The sequence below is a fragment of the Capricornis sumatraensis genome, chromosome X (genome assembly GCF_032405125.1).
Source record: "Capricornis sumatraensis isolate serow.1 chromosome X, serow.2, whole genome shotgun sequence".
Classification (NCBI taxonomy): domain Eukaryota; kingdom Metazoa; phylum Chordata; class Mammalia; order Artiodactyla; family Bovidae; genus Capricornis; species Capricornis sumatraensis.
Window position 1 is genome coordinate 73,700,887 of NC_091092.1, and position 20,484 is coordinate 73,721,370.

At 37.4% G+C, this 20,484-nt stretch overlaps 1 protein-coding gene across 1 annotated transcript in view; it reads left to right on the top strand.

Annotated features, from left to right (window-relative positions):
* The window catches only part of MAGT1 (magnesium transporter 1), a 48,431-nt gene that overhangs the window by 10,053 nt on the left and 17,894 nt on the right, over nucleotides 1–20,484 (top strand). The window contains exons 2-4 of the mRNA XM_068963025.1: nucleotides 4,324–4,493; nucleotides 8,089–8,206; nucleotides 20,082–20,222. Coding sequence (XP_068819126.1) covers nucleotides 4,324–4,493; nucleotides 8,089–8,206; nucleotides 20,082–20,222 — 429 coding nt within the window. The remainder of the gene's footprint in view (nucleotides 1–4,323; nucleotides 4,494–8,088; nucleotides 8,207–20,081; nucleotides 20,223–20,484) is intronic.

Genomic DNA, 20,484 nt, shown 5'->3' on the forward strand with positions numbered 1-20,484 from the left:
GTGTAGTCAGTGAAGCAGAACTAGATGTTTTTCTGGAATTCCTTTGCTTTCTCTACGATCCAACGAATGTTGGCAATTTGATCTCTGGTTCCTCTGTCTTTTTAAACCTAGCTTACATCTGGAAGTTTTCGGTTCAACTACTGTTGAAGTCTAGCTTGAACGATTTTGAGTATTACCTTGCTAAGCATGTGAAATGAGTGCAATTGTATGCTAGTTGGAACATTCTTTGGCATTGTCCTTCTTTGGGATTAGAATGAAAACTGATCTTTTCCAGTTCTGTGGCCATTGATAAGTTTCCCAAATTTGCTGACATATTGAGTGTAGCACTTTCACAGGATCATCTTTTAGGATTTGAAATAGCTCAGCTGGAATTCCATCACCTCCACTAGCTTTGTTTGTACCCACGTGACTTCACACTCCAGGTTGTCCATCTCCAGGTGAGTAACCACACCATCATGGTTATCTGGGTCATTAAGACCTTTCTTGTGTAGTTCTTCAGAGTTTTAAAGTGTTTGTAATTCCTTTGAACTAATCTCTTCTACTTGGTAAGTTACTTAGGGATTGTATGGCCAGATATCTGGTCTCTCCAGTTATAAACAGAAAGAGGGATATCACAAAATTTTACACAGACCTATTTGAGATTTTGTTTAACAAGACTCCAACTGTTTATCACTAATTCAAAGCACATTTATTTGTTTTATTGGAATGATCATGTATTTATATGACAATAGAGATAGACTATGTGAAACTATATCTGCTGTTGCTTTACTTTTTCTTTTCTAAAATAGCTCCAAATAGAATCTGTAGTTAAAGTTAATAAAATAGCCAAGTTATGTTTCAATTTGCTGGTAACTGTCAAATTTAATTTGAAATATAAAGAAATTGATGACTGCTTTAGAATATTGAATATGTATTTTTAAACTGTGAACTAATATTGTTCTCTCAGCTAAGAGGATCATTAATTCTGTATCAAATAACAATTCATTTGTTTTGAAAAACTGAGTTTAATCTATGCAGCCTTATTTTAAATCAAATATTCTGTTCTTGACAATTTTTTATAACTAATTCTATTGTTGAACTAGACTCCACCACTTGTTCCTTATCCTGTCTGCCTTCTGTTTCACTCTCTTCTACTGTCTTTACCACCAACCTGTTTCCTTTTTTAAAAAAAAATTAAGTATAGTCAATTTATAATGTTGTGTTTTAAGTGTACAGCAAATTCCTAACTTATCCCTCCCTCACAGCCTGTTTCCTTAGTATCATTCATTGTTCCACAAGTCTTGTTAATTATTTGTTATACCAGTCTGTTGAGAGTGTATATATTTCTCTGTGGGCTTGTTAAAGACTATATTCATTTTTCCACATGTGACATATTCATTTTGAGACTCCTACTGGAATTATCTTTTATCTGCTACAAAACTATTTTCATTAAAATTTATTTATTTATTTTTACTGTACTGGGTCTTCTCTAGTTGTGACAAGTGGGGATTACTTTCTCATTGTGGTATATAGGCTTCTCATTGCCCTGACTTCTCTTATGGAGCGTGAACTCTAGGGTGCACAGTTTTCACTAGTTGTGGTGCATGGGTTTGCCCCATGGCATATGGAATCTTCCTGGACCAGGGGTCAAATTGAACTTGTGTCCCCTGCATTGGCAGGCAAATTTTTAACCACTGGACCATCAGGGAAGTCCCAGCTGCAAAACTATCTTTCTATGCTATCTTTCTCTATTGTTCATAAAAGTGTACTCAGGAAATAAATACTTTTTTCAGTATTGGTTGAATTCAGACATGCTTTAAAGGTCAGTCCAGTTGCTCACTTGTGTCCAATTCTTTGTGGCCCCATGGACTGCAGCACACCAGGCTTCCCTGTCCATCACCAACTCCCGGAGCTTTCTCAAACTCATGTCCATCAAGTCAGTGATGCCACCCAACCATCTCATTCTCTGTCGTCCCCTTCTCCTCCTGCCTTCAATCTTTCCCAGCATCAGGGTCTCTTCTGATGAGTCAGTTCTTCATATCAGGTGGCCAAAGTATTGGAGCTTCAGCTTCAGCATCTGTCCTTCCAATGAATATTCAGAACTGATTTCCTTTAGGATGGACTGGTTTTATCTCCTTGCAGCCCAAGGGACTCTCAAGAGTCTTCTCCAACACCACAGTTCAAAAGCATCAATTCTTCAGCATTCAGCTTTCTTTATGGTCTAACTCTCACATCCATACATGACAACTTGAAAAACCATAGCTTTGACTAGATGGACCTCTGTTGGCAAAGTAATGTCTCTGCTTTTTAATATGCTGAAGTGACTTAGCAGGCATACAGTGACATCTGTCTTTCAAAGAATGCTGTTTCTCTATTAGATTCCTGATCTACTTTCAAAGTGAAAAGGCACATCCTAACATCTGTTCCTTAATGATTGAGTTTAAAGGGAAGGAATTGTTTTTACAGTTTGAATGCCAGTGCCCTGGCCAAAGTTTAGTGTAAATAATGGGAAATGTAATTGGTCAGATGCTTCTGAATAGTGTACCACTCCACGATTTACCAACCATTAACAAACATACCCCTGTCTTGTAAAGAAGAACAAAACCATGAATTAGCATTAACCTTGCACTGAGATTCTTGTCTTCTGCACTTCTTTTTTATCTTTTCCCTTCTTAATACTTTTGCAAAGTTTGAACATAAAGGTAGAGGTGAGAGGAATGATAAATGAATATGATTGCATTTATTTCAAACTGAAATTCTCATTGACTAACCATGCTTCTTTTCCATTGCCTCATGATGACTGACTTATAAAAAGGAACAAACAAAATTTAGCTCTTTCTTTGTATAGACATACATTTTCATTTCTCTGAGATGTATGTTCGGGAATGCAGTTGCTGGATTATATGGTTAGTTCCCTTAGCTCTGTTGGTAAAGAATCCACCTGCAATGCAGGAGACCCTGGTTCGATTCCTGGGTTGGGAAGATCCTCTGGAGAAGGCATAGGCTACCCACTCCAGTTTTCTTGGGCTTCCCTTGTGGCTCAGTTGGTAAAGAATCCATCTGCAATGCAGGAGACCTGGGTTTGATCCCTGGGTTGGGATGATCCCATGGAGAAGGAAATGGCTACCCACTCCAGTATTCTGGCCTGGAAAAATCCATGGATTGTATAGTCCATGGGGTTGCAACGAGTCGGACACGACTGAGCGACTTTCACTTTCACAGGTCACTTGCTTAATTTTTTAAAGAAACTGCCAAACTCTTTTTCAAAGACTGACCATGGTATATTCCTACCACCAATGTAGGAGAGGCCCAGTTTCTCTACATCCTTGCCAGCATTTGGTATTGTGACTATATTTTATTTTAGTAACAGATATGTATTGATGGCTCATTGTGCCCTTAATTTGCATTTCAGTAATGACTGATGTTGAACATCTTTTTGTGTGTTTATTTGTCATCTGTAGATCATCTTTGATGAAGTCTCTTGATGTCTTGTCTATTTCGTTTGTTTTTCTGAATTTTGATGGTTTTAAAATATATTCAAACTACTAATCTGTTTTAGGTGTGTAGTTTCAAAATATTTTCTCCCACTCTATAGCTTGTCTTCATATCCTCCTTACAGGGTCTTTCACAGAACAAAAGTTTTTAATTTTGATGAGGTCCAGTTTATCTTTGTTTTTTCTTTTTTGAATCATGCTTTTGTTGTCAGCTTAAGAGCTCTTTGCCTACTCATTGATCCTGAATATTTTCTCCTAATTTTTAATACTTTTCATTTTTACATTTAATTTTGTGATCCATTTTTTCAATTAATTTTGTATAAGATGTGAAGTTCTGTTTGAGGTTCTTACTTTTGACTATGGATATCCAGTTGTTTCAGTACTGTTTATTGAAAAGGCTGAGTTGATCTTGCACCTTTGGCTATAATTGTGTAGGTCTATTTCAAGGTCTTATTTCTGTTCCATTGATCTATGTATCTATCCTTTTATCAGTATCACCCTGCCTTGCTTACTGAAGCTGAATAATAAGCCTTAAAATTAGATAGAATAGCTCTTCCCACATTCTTTGGAATCATTGGCCAATGAAAATTTTTTATGATTTTATCTTATTTTATTTATTAGGAAATAAGTCATGCACATAAAAATGTAGTATATGTTTAAATCTCATCATGAAATAATATAATTTTAAGAATAATTATCATCATCAGGCCCAAGTACAAAATTTAATTTTTAGTTCTCTTATATTTTTTATGTACCTCTGCTTATTAGCTTGGTTTTCAGTTGCCTAGTTAAAAAAAAACTTTAAATTCCAGGTTGAGAGTATTAATGGCATTCTTTATCTTTTTCTTAGATGGTGTTGTCTGAAAAGGTTAGTCAACTGATGGAATGGACCAATAAAAGGCCTGTAATAAGAATGAATGGAGACAAGTTCCGTCGCCTTGTTAAAGCCCCACCGCGAAACTACTCCGTTATTGTCATGTTCACTGCTCTCCAACTTCATAGACAATGTGTCGTGTGCAAGTATGAACTTTCAACTACACTTTAAAAATTAAAAAACTCAAAAGATTTTAACCATTTTTCAATCCCAGAAGAATGAGTTTAGTTCAGTGGGTACATAAACAATGAATGTGTTTACCTTACTTAGTGTGTCTGTAGTAACACATAATGTGCTGTGCTTAGTTGCTAAGTCATGTCCAACTCTTTGTGACCCCATGAATTGCAGCCCATCAGGCTCCCCTGTCTATGGGGATTCTCCAGGCAAGAATACTGGAGTGGGTTGCCATCCCCTTCTCACTAACATATAATAGTACTACTCTTTTATAGTCTTTTTTTTAAGGTTTTGTTTATTTATTCATTTTGGCTGCACTGGGTCTTCATTGCAGCACACCAGCTTTTCTCTATTCGTGGTGTGCAGGCTTGGTAGCCCTGAAGCATGTAGCATCTTAGTTCCTTGACCAGGGATTGAACCTGCCTCCCCTGCATTGGACGGGAGATTCTCAAGCACTGGACCACCAGGGAAGTCCCCAGTCTTTGTCCATATTAGTGGGGGAGGGACAAAAAGCAAGGATAAAGTATCATGGTAACCATCATAGAAATAACAGAAAATCTAGAAATCATAAATTGATACCAAGTTCTATAAATGCATGTCGATAGCATTGATGTAGTACTTTTGTGCTCTTGTTTTATGACAACAGTCCCAGAAGTTACGTAAAACAAATCTTTCATTTTTGGAAGAAACAGTTTCCAGTGTTTTAAATGCTATACTGAAAGCTAGAGATATTTATTAATGCAATAACGGTGATTGCATCCAAAATTTGGAATTACAGGAGAACTTTTAAAGAAAACAAAGATTCACGACGTAGAGGTGTTTCTTTTTTCTAGATTATTTTGTAGTAATTTTAAACCTTAGAAATGGAGACTAATCTCACTTAAACTTTCATCAAACAATGCTTAGTTGATTTGATTTTACTATTTCTGAATGCTTTTAGGAAAAAAGGTATTTCTTTAAACAAAAACATTATAGATAATTAAAAATAGTGGATACTAAAAAATAACTTTTGCTTTTTGTTATTCATTTACTTATATTTTTAGATCATATGTGTGGTCTGGGAAATCACTTTAAAGGAAATGATACAGCTACCCTGTGAAAAACTAGTAAAATCTTGAGAGGTTTTTCCAAATTCTGATAGCCTGAGCCCATGTGAAGGAATAGACAGCCTTCTTTCAGAATGTGTTACGCTTCCCCAAGCCTTTATAACACTTCTTAAAAGATTTCCTCCCCAGAGGTAGGAGATAGGCCAGATATTTGGTCCCAGAGTGCTGTTGTTCTTTTTCAGGCATGGGATTATGCTGAATATAAATTGAAAATAGGTAGAAGAAGGAAAAAGAATAGTAAGTATTAACTATGAATAAACTTAAACTCTGCAATTACTCATAATTCAGTCAGTTTACTCACTGGCAATCATGAGTATACAAAAATGTCAGAAAACAAAGTCCTTCATAATTATACATTAAATGCAAATTAATGGAATTCTTAATATTTTTAATAGTATCTTTTTACAAGACCAAATTTTAAATTAGCTCACATTTTCCTAAATTCATTCAAATAACTAAAATTAAGTAACAGTAATTAGTATAATACTATGTAGTTGGTGCTCTTAGGATGAGAAGTATAGGAGTACTTGATCCCAGAGTGCTGTTCACTCTTATCATCTGGCTAGGGAAATGAGTTCCACATATGAAAATTAGCTGTCAATATGAGACAGTTTGTGATTAAGTACTAAATGAATTGTGTACATAATAAATGCTATAAAATTTCAGGAAGGACATATAACAGGAATGGTTAGGTTTGGCCTAATAGAGAAGGTAGGACTTATGCTAGACAGACGGATCAGATTTACATGGCGGTAGGATATTCTGTTTAGAAGTAATGATGTGTGGAAAGGTACAGAGATAGGAGTAAAGTGCTGGAATTAAGAGATCTGTTTGAGATTGAGTAATACCAACCTAGACAGAGGCATTAGAAGGCAGAGACATTACTTTGCTAACAAAGGTCCATCTAGTCAAGGCTATGGTTTTTCCAGTAGTCATGTGTGGATGTGAGAGTTGTACCATAAAGAAAGCTGAGCACCAAAGAATTGATGCTTTTGAACTGTGGTTTTGGAGAAGACTCTTGAGAGTCCCTTGGACTGCAAGGAGATCCAACCAGTCCATCCTAAAGGAAATCAGTCCTGAATATTCACTGGAAGGACTGATGCTGAAGCTGAAACTCCAATACTTTGGCCACCTGATGCGAAGGACTGAGTCATTTGAAAAGACCCTGATGCTGGGAAAGATTGAAGGTGGGAGGAGAAGGGGTTGACAGAAGGTGAGATGGTTTTATGGCATCACTGACTCAATGGACGTGAATTTGAGTCAACTCCGGGAGTTGGTGATGGACAGGAAGGCCTAGTGTGCTGCAGTCCATGGGGTTGCAAAGAGTTGGACATGACTGAGCGACTGAACTGACTGAATGTTGTGTAAAAGCTAGATGAATTATTTGCAAATAGATGATAAACAACCTTGAATAACCAGTGAAAGAGCTTGGAGATTGTGTTCTGAAGGTAATAAAAAAGCACCAATGGTTTCTGAGAAGAGGAAGAGTATCAATAAAGTAGTTATTTAGAAAGATTGATGTATATTGCAATGTTTAAGGATTGGAGGAGGAGAAAGTAAAGAATGTTAATATTAAAATGTCAGATATTAAAGATCTAACTTTAGGTGACAGCAATGAAAATAAATGTGGAGGGATAGAATTAAAAGATAATCACACCCTGGAGAAGGAAATGGCTATGCACTCTGATATCTTGCCTGGGAAATCTCATGGACAGCGGAGCCTGGCAGGCTACAGTCCATGGAGTCGCAAAGAGTCAGACATGACTTAGCGACTAAAACAACAAACAATAATTGGAAACTGTAGAACAAACTTTAAGGTTTATTTCACAATCATGTAAATTCCATTTTGAGGGGGAAAGCTATTTTCTTATCTATTAGAATTCGGTGAAAATATATTTTCTTATACTGTTACTCATCTCTTCACTTAATCTAATATTATGATTCCTATTTACACTCCTTAATCTTTCAGTTAACTTGTAACTGTCATTGCCAGTTGTTAGTGTTACCATATTTATGAAGTGAAAATGTATGATACTATTAAATTCAAATTTAAGATAAACCAAAAAAAGATAATCACAAATGAAAAAATGTCAGATCTTAGAATTAAAAGCATATGGGAAATCAGGGAAAAGTAAAATATAGCTTGAGCTTTCAACTAATCTCAATTCTTTGTCTTTGAACTCTTAGAAGTAATTTAGCCTATTACAAATTGTAGCTAGATTTTTTCCAGTGAATTTAGAAGGAGCTTTTTGATAAGAAACAGGCACAAAGTATGAAGCAGAGTCAGATAATCACTACTTCTTGTTGAAATCCCCAACTCTTGATATAAGATTTCTCTTATGCCAAAACAGTGGCAATGTTTTCCAAGGTTTGTCCTAACCCTATCAACAGAGCCTGACTTGCACTAGATTGTTTTTAAAAATGTTTTATATGTTATCTTTACAAATCCAATTGCATTCAGGCAAGCTGATGAAGAATTCCAGATCCTTGCAAACTCCTGGCGATATTCCAGTGCATTTACCAACAGGATATTTTTTGCTATGGTGGATTTTGATGAAGGCTCTGATGTATTTCAGATGGTAAGTTATTTGGTTATTCTGTTAAATAGAAATGGGTAAACTATATATAATGTGGAATACCTCTTTTTCAATAGCTGCAAGAAGTTAAATAGGACTTGTCTTGTGTAAGATCTAGAGTAGTTGGTGAAATAAAAGCTGAACTTAAGCTAAACATGAAATATGGTGGTAAATACTAACTTCTCAGAATATGGACATTGGGTAGAAATCATGTAAATTTATATATATATGTTTTTTGTGGTAAAATATAATAAAAAATGTACCACTTTGTTTTAAAGTGAACAATTTATCACGTAACTTTTTGATTCAGAATAAGGATCCCACTATTGTGTAATAGTGGCAAGAATACACAGAAGAACTGTCCAAAAAAGACCTTCATGACCCAGCTAATCACGATGGTGTGATCACTCATCTAGAGCCAGACATCCTGGAATGTGAAGTCAAGTGGGCCTTAGAAAGCATCACTACGAACAAAGCTAGTGGAGGTGATGGCATTCCAGTTGAGCTATTTCAGATCCTGAAAGATGATGCTGTGAAAGTGCTGCACTCAATATGCCAGCAAATTTGGAAAACTCAGCAGTGGCCACAGGACTGGAAAAGGTCAGTTTTCATTCCAATCCCAAAGAAAGGCAATACCAAAGAATGCTCAAACTACCACACAGTTGCACTCATCTCACATGCTAGTAAAGTAATGCTCAAAATTCTCTAAGCCAGGCTTCAGCAATATGTGAACCGTGAACTTCCTGATGTTCAAGCTGGATTTAGAAAAGGCAGAGGAACCAGAGATCAAATTGCCAACATCCTCTGGATTATGGGAAAAGCAAGAGAGTTCCAGAAAAACATCTATTTCTGCTTTATTGACTATGCCAAAGCCTTTGACTGTGTGCATCACAATAAACTGTGGAAAATTCTGAGAGACATGGGAATACCAGACCACCTGACCTGCCTCTTGAGAAATCTGTATGCAGGTCAGGAAGCAACAGTTAGAACTGGACATGGAACAACAGACTGGTTCCAAATAGGAAAAGGAGTACGTCAAAGCTGTATATTGTCACCCTGCTTATTTAACTTATATGCAGAGTACATCATGAGAAACGCTGGACTGGAAGAAACACAAGCTGGAATCAAGATTGCCGGGAGAAATATCAATAACCTCAGATATGCAGATGACACCACCCTTATGGCAGAAAGTGAAGAGGAACTAAAAGCCTCTTGATGAAAGTGAAAGAGGAGAGTGAAAAAGTTGGCTTAAAGCTCAACATATAGAAAACGAAGGTCATGGCATCTGGTCCCATCACTTCATGGGAAATAGATGGGGAAACAGTGGAAACAGTGTCAGACTTTATTTTTGGGGGCTCCAAAATCACTGCAGATGGTGATTGCAGCCATGAAATTAAAAGACGCTTACTCCTTGGAAGGAAAGCTATGATCAACCTAGATAGCATATTCAAAAGCAGAGACATTACTTTGCCGACTAAGGTCTGTCTAGTCAAGTCTATGGTTTTTCCAGTAGTCATGTATGGATGTGAGAGTTGGACTGTGAAGAAGGCTGAGCACCGAAGAATTGATGCTTTTGAACTGTGGTGTTGGAGAAGACTCTTGAGAGTCCCTTGGACTGCAAGGAGATCCAACTAGTCCATTCTGAAGGAGATCAGCCCTGGGTGTTCTTTGGAAGGAATGATGCTAAAGCTGAAACTCCAGTACTTTGGCCACCTCATGTGAAGAGTTGACTCATTGAAATAGACTCTGATGCTGGGAGGGATTTGGGGCAGGAGGAGAAGGGGACGACAGAGGATGAGATGGCTGGATGGCATCACTGACTCGATGGACGTGAGTCTGAGTAAACTCTGGGAGTTGGTGATGGACAGGGAGGCCTGGCATGCTGCAATTCATGGGGTTGCAAAGAGTTGGACATGACTGTGCGACTGAACTGACTGATAGTGTAATACTGTAGTTCTTGGTAAGAGCTAGGTACTTGCCTTTAACTTCTTGCAGCTTGTCTTAGTGAAAAGGCTCCTTCTTGTTCAACACTTAACTTTTTCCTGTGCCCTATATCCCATACCACTGGCTCTATCAATCATGACCTCTCTTACCTGTGTTTTTTTAAATTAAAACTATTCTTTGAGGAGCTTATGGTTCACAGCAAAATTGAGAGGTAGATACAAAGGTTTCATGTTATGTCTTATGCCCCTGCACATGAATAGCCTCTCCATTATCAACATCCCCCACCAGAATGGTATGTTTGTTACAGTTGGTGAACCTCCATTAATACATCATAATCACCCAATGTGCATAGTTTATATAGTAGTTCACTCTTGGTCTTGTACATTCTGCTGATTTGGACAAATGTATAGTGAGATGTATCCATCAATATGTATTCATAAATAGTATTTTCACTGCCCTAAAATTCTCTGTACTCTACTAATTCCTCCCTCCACACTAACCCTTGGTAATCACTGATCTTTTAGCTGTGTCCACAGTTTTGCCTTTTCCAGAATGTCATATACTTGGAATCATACAGTATGTAGACTTTTCAGATTGACTTCTTTCACTTAGTAATATGAATGTAAAGTTCCTCCATGTATTTTCATGGCTTGATAGCGCATTTCTTTTAAGAGCTAAATAATATCCTATTGTCTGGATATACCAGATTTTGTTTAGTCATTCATGTACTGAAGAAATCTTGGTTGCTTCCAAGTTTTAGCAGTTATGAATAAAACTGTTATAAACACCTGTATGCAGGTTTTTATGCAGACACAAGTTTTAACTCCTTTGCATAAATACCAAAGAGCACAGTTGCTGGATCATATAGTATATTAAGGGCTTCCCTTGTAGCTCAGTTGGTAAAGAATCCACCTGCAATGCAGGAGACCTGAGTTCGATTGCTGGAGAAGGAAACGGCAACCCACTCCACTATTCTTGCCTGGAGAATCTCATGGGCAAGGGAATCTGGCAGGTTACATACAGTCTATGGGGTCACAAGAGTCAGATATGACTGAGCAACTAAGCACAGCACACACATAGTATGTTAAGTTTTGTAAGAAGCTTCCAGACCATCTTCCAAATTGGCTGTACCATTTTGCATTCCCAAGTGCTGTGAACAAAAGTTCCTGATGTTCCACTTCCTCATTAGCACTTGGTGTTATCAGTGTTCTGCATTTTGACCTTTCTAATTCCCAGGTAGCTCAGGTAGCTCATGCAGGAAATGTGGGTTTGATTCTTGGGTCAGGAAGATCCCCTGAAGAAGGGAATGACAACCCATTCTAGTATTCTTTCCTGGGAAATCCCAGGGACAGTGGAGCCAGACAGGCTGCAGTCCATGAGATCGCAAAGCTGGACACGACTTAGCAACTAAAACAACAACAGTTATGTAGCAGTATCTCATTGTTGTAATCTGCATTTCTTTGATGACATATAATGTGGAGTATCTTTTCAACTGCCCATTTACCTGTGTATCTTTGGTGAAATGTCTGTTAAGGTCTTAGGCCTATTATTTATTTATTTATTTTTGGCTATGTTGGGTTTTCATTGCTAAACATGGACTTTCTCCAGTTGCAGTGCATGGGGGTTATTCTCTAGTTGTGGTGTACAGGCTTCTCATTTGCAGTGGCTCCTGTTTTTGCAAAGCATGGAATCTAAGGCACTCAGGCTTCAGTAGTTGTGGTTGTAGGGCCCCAGAATGCACGCTCAGTAGTTGTGGTGCACAGGGTTTATTCTTCCATGACATGTGGAATCTTTTTGGACCAGGCATCGAACCTCTGTCCCCTGCTTTGGCAGACAGATTCTTTACCACTGGACCACCAGGTGTCCTCCATTTTTAAAATTGGACTGTTTGATCTCCTTGTTGAGTTTTAAGCCTACGCCTTGTCATCTCAATCTCTTACTTTTTGTCTTTTGCACAGCAAAAGCTTGTAAATTTAATGAAGTACAACTTATCAGTTATTTCTATCATACATTGTGTCTTTGATGTTGTATCTAAAAAATCATCATTATATCTGACGTCATCTAGATTTTCTACTATGTTATCTCTTAGGAGCTTTATATTTTGTCTTTTACGAAGGCCTTTGATCCATTTTGAGTTATTTTCTTTTTTCTGTTTTTGACCATGCTTTGCAGCAGGCGGGATCTTATTCCCCAACCAGGGATTCAACCCATGTCTCCTGCATTGGAAGCGCAGAGTCCTAACCACTGGACTGCCAGGAAAGTCCCATTTTGAGTTATTTTTTGTGAATAGGATAAGGTCTGTGTCTAGGTTTTGTGGGGTATTTTTTGTCTGTTTTTTTTTGCTCATGGATATCTAGTTATTTTAACACCATTTGTTAAAACTATACTTTCTCCACGTAATTGCTTTTTCTCTTTTGTTGACAATCAGATGACTATATGTGGTTCTACTTCTGGGCTTTTTATTCTGTTCCTTTGGATACCACACTGTTTTGATTGTTGTTGTTCAGTTGCTAAGTCAAGTCTCACTCTTTGCGACCCCATGAACTGCAGCACACCAGGCTTCTCTGTCTTCACTGTCTCCTGGAGTTTGCTCATTTCTGTCATTCATTTCATTTATATATAGGTACATACACACATACAGTTGAATACATTGCTGCTATTATTTTGAACAAACTGTTATATGTTAGTTAATTAAGAATAAGAAAAACAAGTTTTTATTTTACCTTCACTTATTCCCTCTTCAGTCCCTTTCTTTATGTAGATTCAAGTTGCCAGCCTACCTTATTTCCCTTTACTCTAAAGAACTTCTTTTAACATTTCTTGCAAGGGATTCCCTCAAGCTTTGTTTGTCTGAAAGTCTTTATTTCTCCTTCACTTTTTGGGGGAAGAAGTTTATTTTTAAAATTTTTAACTGTGCTAGGTCTTCATTGCAGCACACAGGCTCTTTGTTGGGGTGTGCAGGCTTTCTCCAGTCACAGTGTGAGAGGGCTTCTCTAGTTGTGGCACATGGGCTTTAGAATGTACAGGTTCAGTAGTTGCTGCACACAGGCTTAGTTGCCCCGCAGCATGTGGGATCTTAGTTTCCCGACTAGGGATTGAACCTGGATCCCATGCATTGGAACATGGATTCTTAATCACTGGCCCACCAGGGAAGTCCCTCTCTTTCACTTTTGAAGAATAATTTCACAGAGTATTTTTTTCTCTTAACACTTTTAATATTTCACTCCACTTTCTTCCTGTTTGCATGGTTTCTGAAAAGAAGTTGGATGTAATTCTTATCTCTCTTACTTTATGGGTAAAGCATTTTATTCCTCTGACTTCTTTAAGAGTTTTTTTCTTTATCTCTGATTTCTTTGAGTTAAATTATATGCATGGGTATAATGTTGTTGGCATTTATCCACTACTTATTCTTAGAGCTTTCTGAATCTGTGATTTAGAATCTGACATTACTTTGGGAAATTTCTCAATCATTAATATTTCTTCTGTTCCTTTCTCTTTCTTCTGGTATTCCCATTATGTATATGTTACACCTTTTGTATACCCACAGTCCCTGGATATTCTGTTTTGTTTTGTTTTTGTCTTTGTTCTCTTTACTTTTCAGTTTTCAAGGATTCTATTGATAGATCCTCTAGCTCAGAGATTTCTCAGCCATGTCCTGTATACTGAGTCCATCAAAGGCATTCTTCATTTCTGTTACAGTGGTTTTCATCTCTGGTATTTCTTTTTGGTTCTTTTTAGGATTTCCATCTCTCATGTTATTCATCTATTTTTGCTTGCTGTCTACTTTATCCTTCAGCCCTAGGGTTGCTTGACAGCCCTTCTTAGAGTATACTTACTTATGGACAGAGCCAGTATCTTGTAGCTATTAGTGCTAAGCACATAATAGATGTTCAAGTAAATGTCAAACAAATGGCTTAATGTTCCATTTTACAGTATGTTACTGTGCTGGTCATATTCTAGTCTCACACAGTGCCATAAATCAAAATCAGTGTATTCATAAAACATGCTGCAACCTAAAAGATTAGTGCATTTAGGCTTTTTTAGACCAAAGGAAACAGTTTTTAGAGTTTAAGAAATTGCTTTCTCATTCTCTACTATTCAAGCAAGGATTGTTTTGGAAATTAAAAATTGTAATTTCATTTATTTTACCAAGATACACATAAAGTTTTCTTCTACATCAAACACCTTTTAATATCAATGACCATTTTACAGCTATATTTAGAGTTAGTGGTATAAGGATGGTAGTGTGTCCATCTGTGGAATAAATTCAAATCTTTCTCCAAAGAATATCGTTATATGCCACAGCATACAAAAGCCATGCATGGATAAAAAATGATAAGCTACCAAAAACCGTACATCTTATTTTGGCTCTTTAACATCTAAGGATTGTCAAAGCCTATAAGATTTAAAAACAAATTTTAATTGTGAGAAAATATGTGTGTGTTCATGCTAAGTTGCTTTAGTCGTGTGTGGCTCTTTGTGATCCTATGGAGTATAGCCATCAGGCTCCTCTGTCTGCGGGATTCACCAGGCAAGAATACTGGAGTGGGTTGCCATGTCCTCCAGGGGATCTTCCCAACCCAGAGATTGAACCTGCATCTCTTGTATCTCTGGTATTGGCAGGCAGGTTCTTTACCACTAGTGCTGAAATGTACTATCTTAACCATTCTTGAATGTAGTTCAGTAGTATTTAGTACATTCATATCTCTGTATAACCAATCTCCAGAACTCTTTTCACCTTGTACAATGAAACTGAAACTCTTTACACATCAAATAACTCTTTATTCCCTCTTCCCCCAGCCCTTGGAAACTATCATTCTGCTTTCTATCTCAGTGAATTTGACTGTTGTCAGTACCTCATATAAGTCGAATCATACATACTTGTCTTTTTGTGACTGTCTTATTTCACTTAGTGTACTGTCCTCGAAGTTGATCCATGTTGTTGCATGCATCCAAATTGTCTTGCTTTTGGGACTTCCCTAATGTGTCTCAGGGACTTCCCCAGTGGCTAAGACTCCACGCCCCCAATGCCGGGAGACTGAGTTTGATCCCTGGTTGGTAAAGTAGATCTCACATGCCACAACTAAAACTCAGAGCAGCCAAATAAATAAGTAAATATTAAAAAAAATTTTTCCTTGCTTTGAAAGGCTGAATAATGTTGCATTGTATGCATATACCACATTTTATTTATTCATTCATCTGTTGATGGACACTTGGGTTGCTTCCACCTTTTGGCTATTGTGAATAATGCTGCTATCAACATAGGTATGCAGATATCTCTTCAAGACCCTACTTTTAGTTCTTTTAGATTTAAACTCACAAGTGGAATTACTAGATTATATGGTAGTTCTATTTTTCATTTTTTTAGTAACATTCATATTGTTTTCCATAGCAGCTGCACCATTTTGCATTATTTTTTGATAGTAGTTATCCTAATGAGTGTGAGATGGTGTCTCATTGTGGTTTTGATTTGTAATTCTTTAATGATTAGATGTAGAATATCTTTTCATGTGCTTGTTGGCAATTTGTATATCTTTTTTGAGAAATGTCTATCCATATCTGTTGCCCAATTTAAAAAAATTATTTGTTTATTTTTAGTTATGATGGGTCTTCATTGCTTTGTGTGGGCTTTCTCTAGTTGTGGTGAATGGGGGCTACTCTTTGTTGTGGTGTGTGGATTTCTCATTGTGGTGCTTCTCATTGCAGAGCACAGGCTCTAGGCACACGGGCTTTAGTAGTTGTAGCACATGGGCTCAGTAGTTGTGGCTCCCAGGTTCTAGAGCACTGGCTCAATAGTTTTGGCTCATGGGCTTAGTTGCTCCGTGGCATGTGGAACTTCCCAGATCAGGAATCAAACCTGTGTTCCCTGCATTACAAGGCAAATTCTTATCTACTGTGCCACCAGGGAAGTCCCTTTGTCCAACTTTTCTTTTCCTGTGCCCAATTTTTAGTAAATGTGTTTTTTAGTTGTAGTTCTTTATGTTGTCTCAATATTAGCCCCTTATCAGATATATTATTTTTTTTCCCATTGCTTTTTCACTGTTGATTGTGTCTATAGACTATAAAATACTTTTAAAGAGCTGATTTGGTGTAAAGATGTTATACTAGTAATCATGGAAATACAAACTATAATAATGGTGTTATTATATAAATTATATAGTATATAAATGTTGTTATATAATTATATGTATTATATAAGTTAAATTATATATATTATATACATTATTACAATATTTACCCATTAGATCAACTTTTGGCAAGAATGTAAGGAAACATACCTTCCTGTGTTGCTGGGTAGGAGTGTAAATTGGTACAGCCACTTTTGAAGGCATGTTGGCTCTATCCATCTTCATTTAAAATGTTTCTGCTCTATGAACTAATTATTCCATTTCTAGAGAAACATTTTCACATATATACAGGAAAATATGTACACGACTGTTTCTTAAAACATCCTTTTTAATTGGGAAAAAAGGAAAAAACTAAATTGCCAACAATAGCATAATTACTTAGTAAACTATGAGCATACATATATATGTATATATATATGTATGTATACCAACCTCAACATATATATATATATGTGTGTGTGTGTGTGTGTGTGTGCTGTGCTTAGTCACACAGTTGTGTCCAACTCTTTGTGACCCCATGGACTGTAGCCCTCCAGGCTCCTCTGTCCATGGAGATTCTCCAGGCAAGAATGTTGGAGTGGGTTGCCATGCCCTCCTCCAGGGGATCTTCCCAACCCAGGGATTTAACCCAGGTCTCCTGCACTGCAGGCGGATCCTTTACCATCTGAGCCACCCATATTATATGGGGCTTCCCTGGTGTGTGTGTGTGTGTGTGTGTGTGTGTGTGTGTGTATGTATATATATATATATACACACTGTTATGGATAGATCTCAAACACGGTTGAATAAAAGAAGCAAAATGAAAGGTAGAATATTTCAGTTAATGTGATACCATTTTTGTTAAATAAGGCAGAGACAAAACAATATTATGTTTTCTGCTGGTATATACACATGTATGTGAATAAATTCAGAAAGGTCTATAAATGGTAATAGTGGCTGGCAGAATGGACTGGAGTTGGTCCGTATAACCCTGTAATTTTTTGTTTTTAATTTCATACAGGAAATGGATTTCATATATTACATAGGTCTTTTAGACACATATGTGTATATGTATATTTTAAATCCAAAGGTGGTATAGTAGTCCCCGCTTATCCACAGGGGATACATTCTAAGACTCTGAAACTGCAAATAGTACTGAACCCTATATGTAACTATATTTTTTCCTATACATACATATATACATACCTACCTATGATAAAGTTTAACTTATAAATTAAGCACAGTAAGAGTAGCAATAATAATAACAAAATAGAAGAATTAAAACAATATAGGCTCAGATGGTAAAGCAGGTGCTTGCACTGCAAGAGACCCAGGTTTGATCTCTTGGTTGGGAAAATCCCCTGGAGAAGGGAATGACAACCTACTCCAGTATTCTTCTTGCCTGGGAAATCCCAAGAACAGAGGAACCTGGTGGTCTACAGTCCATGGGGTCGTAAAGAGTCTGGATGACTGAGAGACTAACAGATTCACTGTAATGAAAGTTATGTGAGTGTGGTCTCTCTCACAATATCTTATTATACAAATTTATCTTTTCTATCTTGATTAAGCACTTATCACTTACCGTAATTTTTTCAGTGGAACAGCAAAGTTAACAGATTTCTTTTCCTTTACAATTTCACGAAGATAGCAACCTCAGCAAGTGATTTTTTTTCTGTCCTTATTGAGAGCTTTCACCTTTCCACTTAAAGGAAGCACTTTCTGGCTTCTCTTTGGCATATCGCATTGCCAGCATCACTACTCTTGTGTTTTGGGGCATTATTAAGTAAAATAAGGGTTACTTGAATACAAGCATTGTGATATCACAACAGTTGATCTGAAAACCAAGACAGCTGCTAAATGACTAATGGGTGGGATATGCTGGACAAAGGGATCATTCACATCCTGGGTAAGATGGTGAGAGATTTCATTACACTGCTCAGAATGGCTGCAATTTAAAATTTTTGAATTGTTTGTTTCTGGAATTCTCCACTTAGTATTTTCAGACTGCAGTTGACCACAGATAACTTAAACTTTAGAAAGTGAAACTGTGGACAAGTGGGGACCACCATATAAATAAATAACTATTGAAGAGTTTGGCCTAAAATTTGGGAAGCACTTTGGCGGCATGAACACTATTCAGGTCTTAGTTTTGTGGACTCAAACTGAATTTTTAACAGCGTAGCCAGAATTTATCTAGCTCTGCAGACTTTGTGTACACTCGCCAAACCATAAAAATCCATGGACATTGGTAATCAAAGAGCTAATTTTTAAATTCACTAATTCAGCATCTTTTACTGCCAAGAAGGCCAGACTAATCATATACCTAATCGGTATACCCTCTCCCCTTATAGGAAAGTTTAAAAAAAAACTACTTTTAGAAGGGTTACTCTTAAGTATAGAATCAAAGCAAGGGAGTGGGTTATTTTATTGGTTGATGTCTTTAAAGTGAAAGTGAAGTCGCTCAGTCATGTCCGACTCTTTGCAACCCCATGGACTGTAGCCTACCAGGCTCTTCATCCATGATATTCCCCAGGCAAGAGTACTGGAGTGGGTTGCCATTTCCTTCTTCAGGGGATCTTCCCAACCCAGGAATTGAACCTGGGTCTCCCGCATTGGAGGTAGACACTTTAACCTCTGAGCCACCAGGGAAGCCCAAAATATTTCTTTGAGCCCCTTTTTGTTGGTGGGAGGCAAGAATACTGGAGTGGGTTGCCATTCCCTTCTCCAGGAGATCTTCCTGATTCAGGGATTGAACCTGGGTCTCCCACACTGTAGGCAGATGCTTTACCGTCTGAGCCACCAGGGAAGTCTTTAAGTTATAGTTATTTTATACAAGCCAATCTCTGTTAAAGGGTTACCTGCTGAGGGTACCTGAATGCTTGCATCTGGTGGTGATCATCTTTTCCCTGGACTTAACATTTTCTATTTTCTGCAAGTATTATCACATCAGGAAAGATACAATGCAAATGAGTAGGTCTTAGATTCTTTACCTTAGCAATTCCAGTGTTATCTTAAGAATATCATGGTCTCATGACAGAGAAATGTTATGCTTATCACTAAATACTTATGAACCTTTTAGAATTGACTATTTCTGCTGATTGGTTACCATTTTGTATTGGTTTTCCCTACAATAGAGTACTCTCTTACCTGATCTTCTTTCCTCCACATTGAGAAGGTGCTCTATTTGAAGCTTACCTAAGCTGCTGCTGCTGCTGCTAAGTCACTTTAGTGGTGTCCAACTCTGGGCAACTCCATAGATGGCAGCCCACCAGGCTCCCCCCGTCTCTGTGATTCTCCAGGCAAGAATACTGGAGTGGGTTGCCATTTCCTTCTCCAATGCATGAAAGTGAAAAGTGAAAGTGAAGTTGCTCAGTCATGTCCAGCTCTTTGTGACCCCACGAACTGCAGCCTACCAGGCTTCTCCATCCATGGGATTTTCCGGGCAAGAGTACTGGAGTGGGATGCCATTGCCTTCTCCTATTACCTAAGCTACATGAGACAATTTTAGTTCTCATAAATGTATTCTTTTTTTGCATAATGTCGGAACAGATTAAAGTAATTGTGGTATGGAAAATTTTCCATTTTAAAGGAGTAAAATGTAGGTTTCTTAGCTAGGAATTTATATTTTGTCAGTAAAGTGTACTAGTTAAGGTCACAAGCAGCCTTGGGTTTGACTCTTGGATCACTTACCACTTTCCTTAGATGAATCACTTAACCCACCTAAACCTGGGCTTATTTGTCTTTGTAAAATGCCTAAATTTCAAGATATTTGCTGTTAAGATTATTTTTTTGGTAATTTGTATTCTCATGGACTACTTTTTATTCAGCTAAACATGAATTCAGCTCCAACTTTCATCAACTTTCCTGCAAAAGGGAAGCCCAAGCGGGGTGATACATATGAGTTGCAGGTGCGTGGATTTTCAGCTGAGCAGATTGCCCGGTGGATTGCTGACAGAACTGATGTCAATGTAAGTTTCCTTGCTTTGTAGAAAGTTACTTTGTCATTATCCACTTATTCTTCTGGGAGGTCCTAATTGGTCTCGTCCTTATATCACTGAGATGGTGATAGTTTGTCAGTCCCTTTATCAGTAGCATTTAACAGAATCATCCTGATGAAAGAGTGACGTTAAAACATATTCTATTACTTAGTCAATTCAGCATGGAAACCACTCTTTCGTCCTCATTAAATCCATGGAGTATCTAGTTGTACTTGGCAATACTTAGTAATAC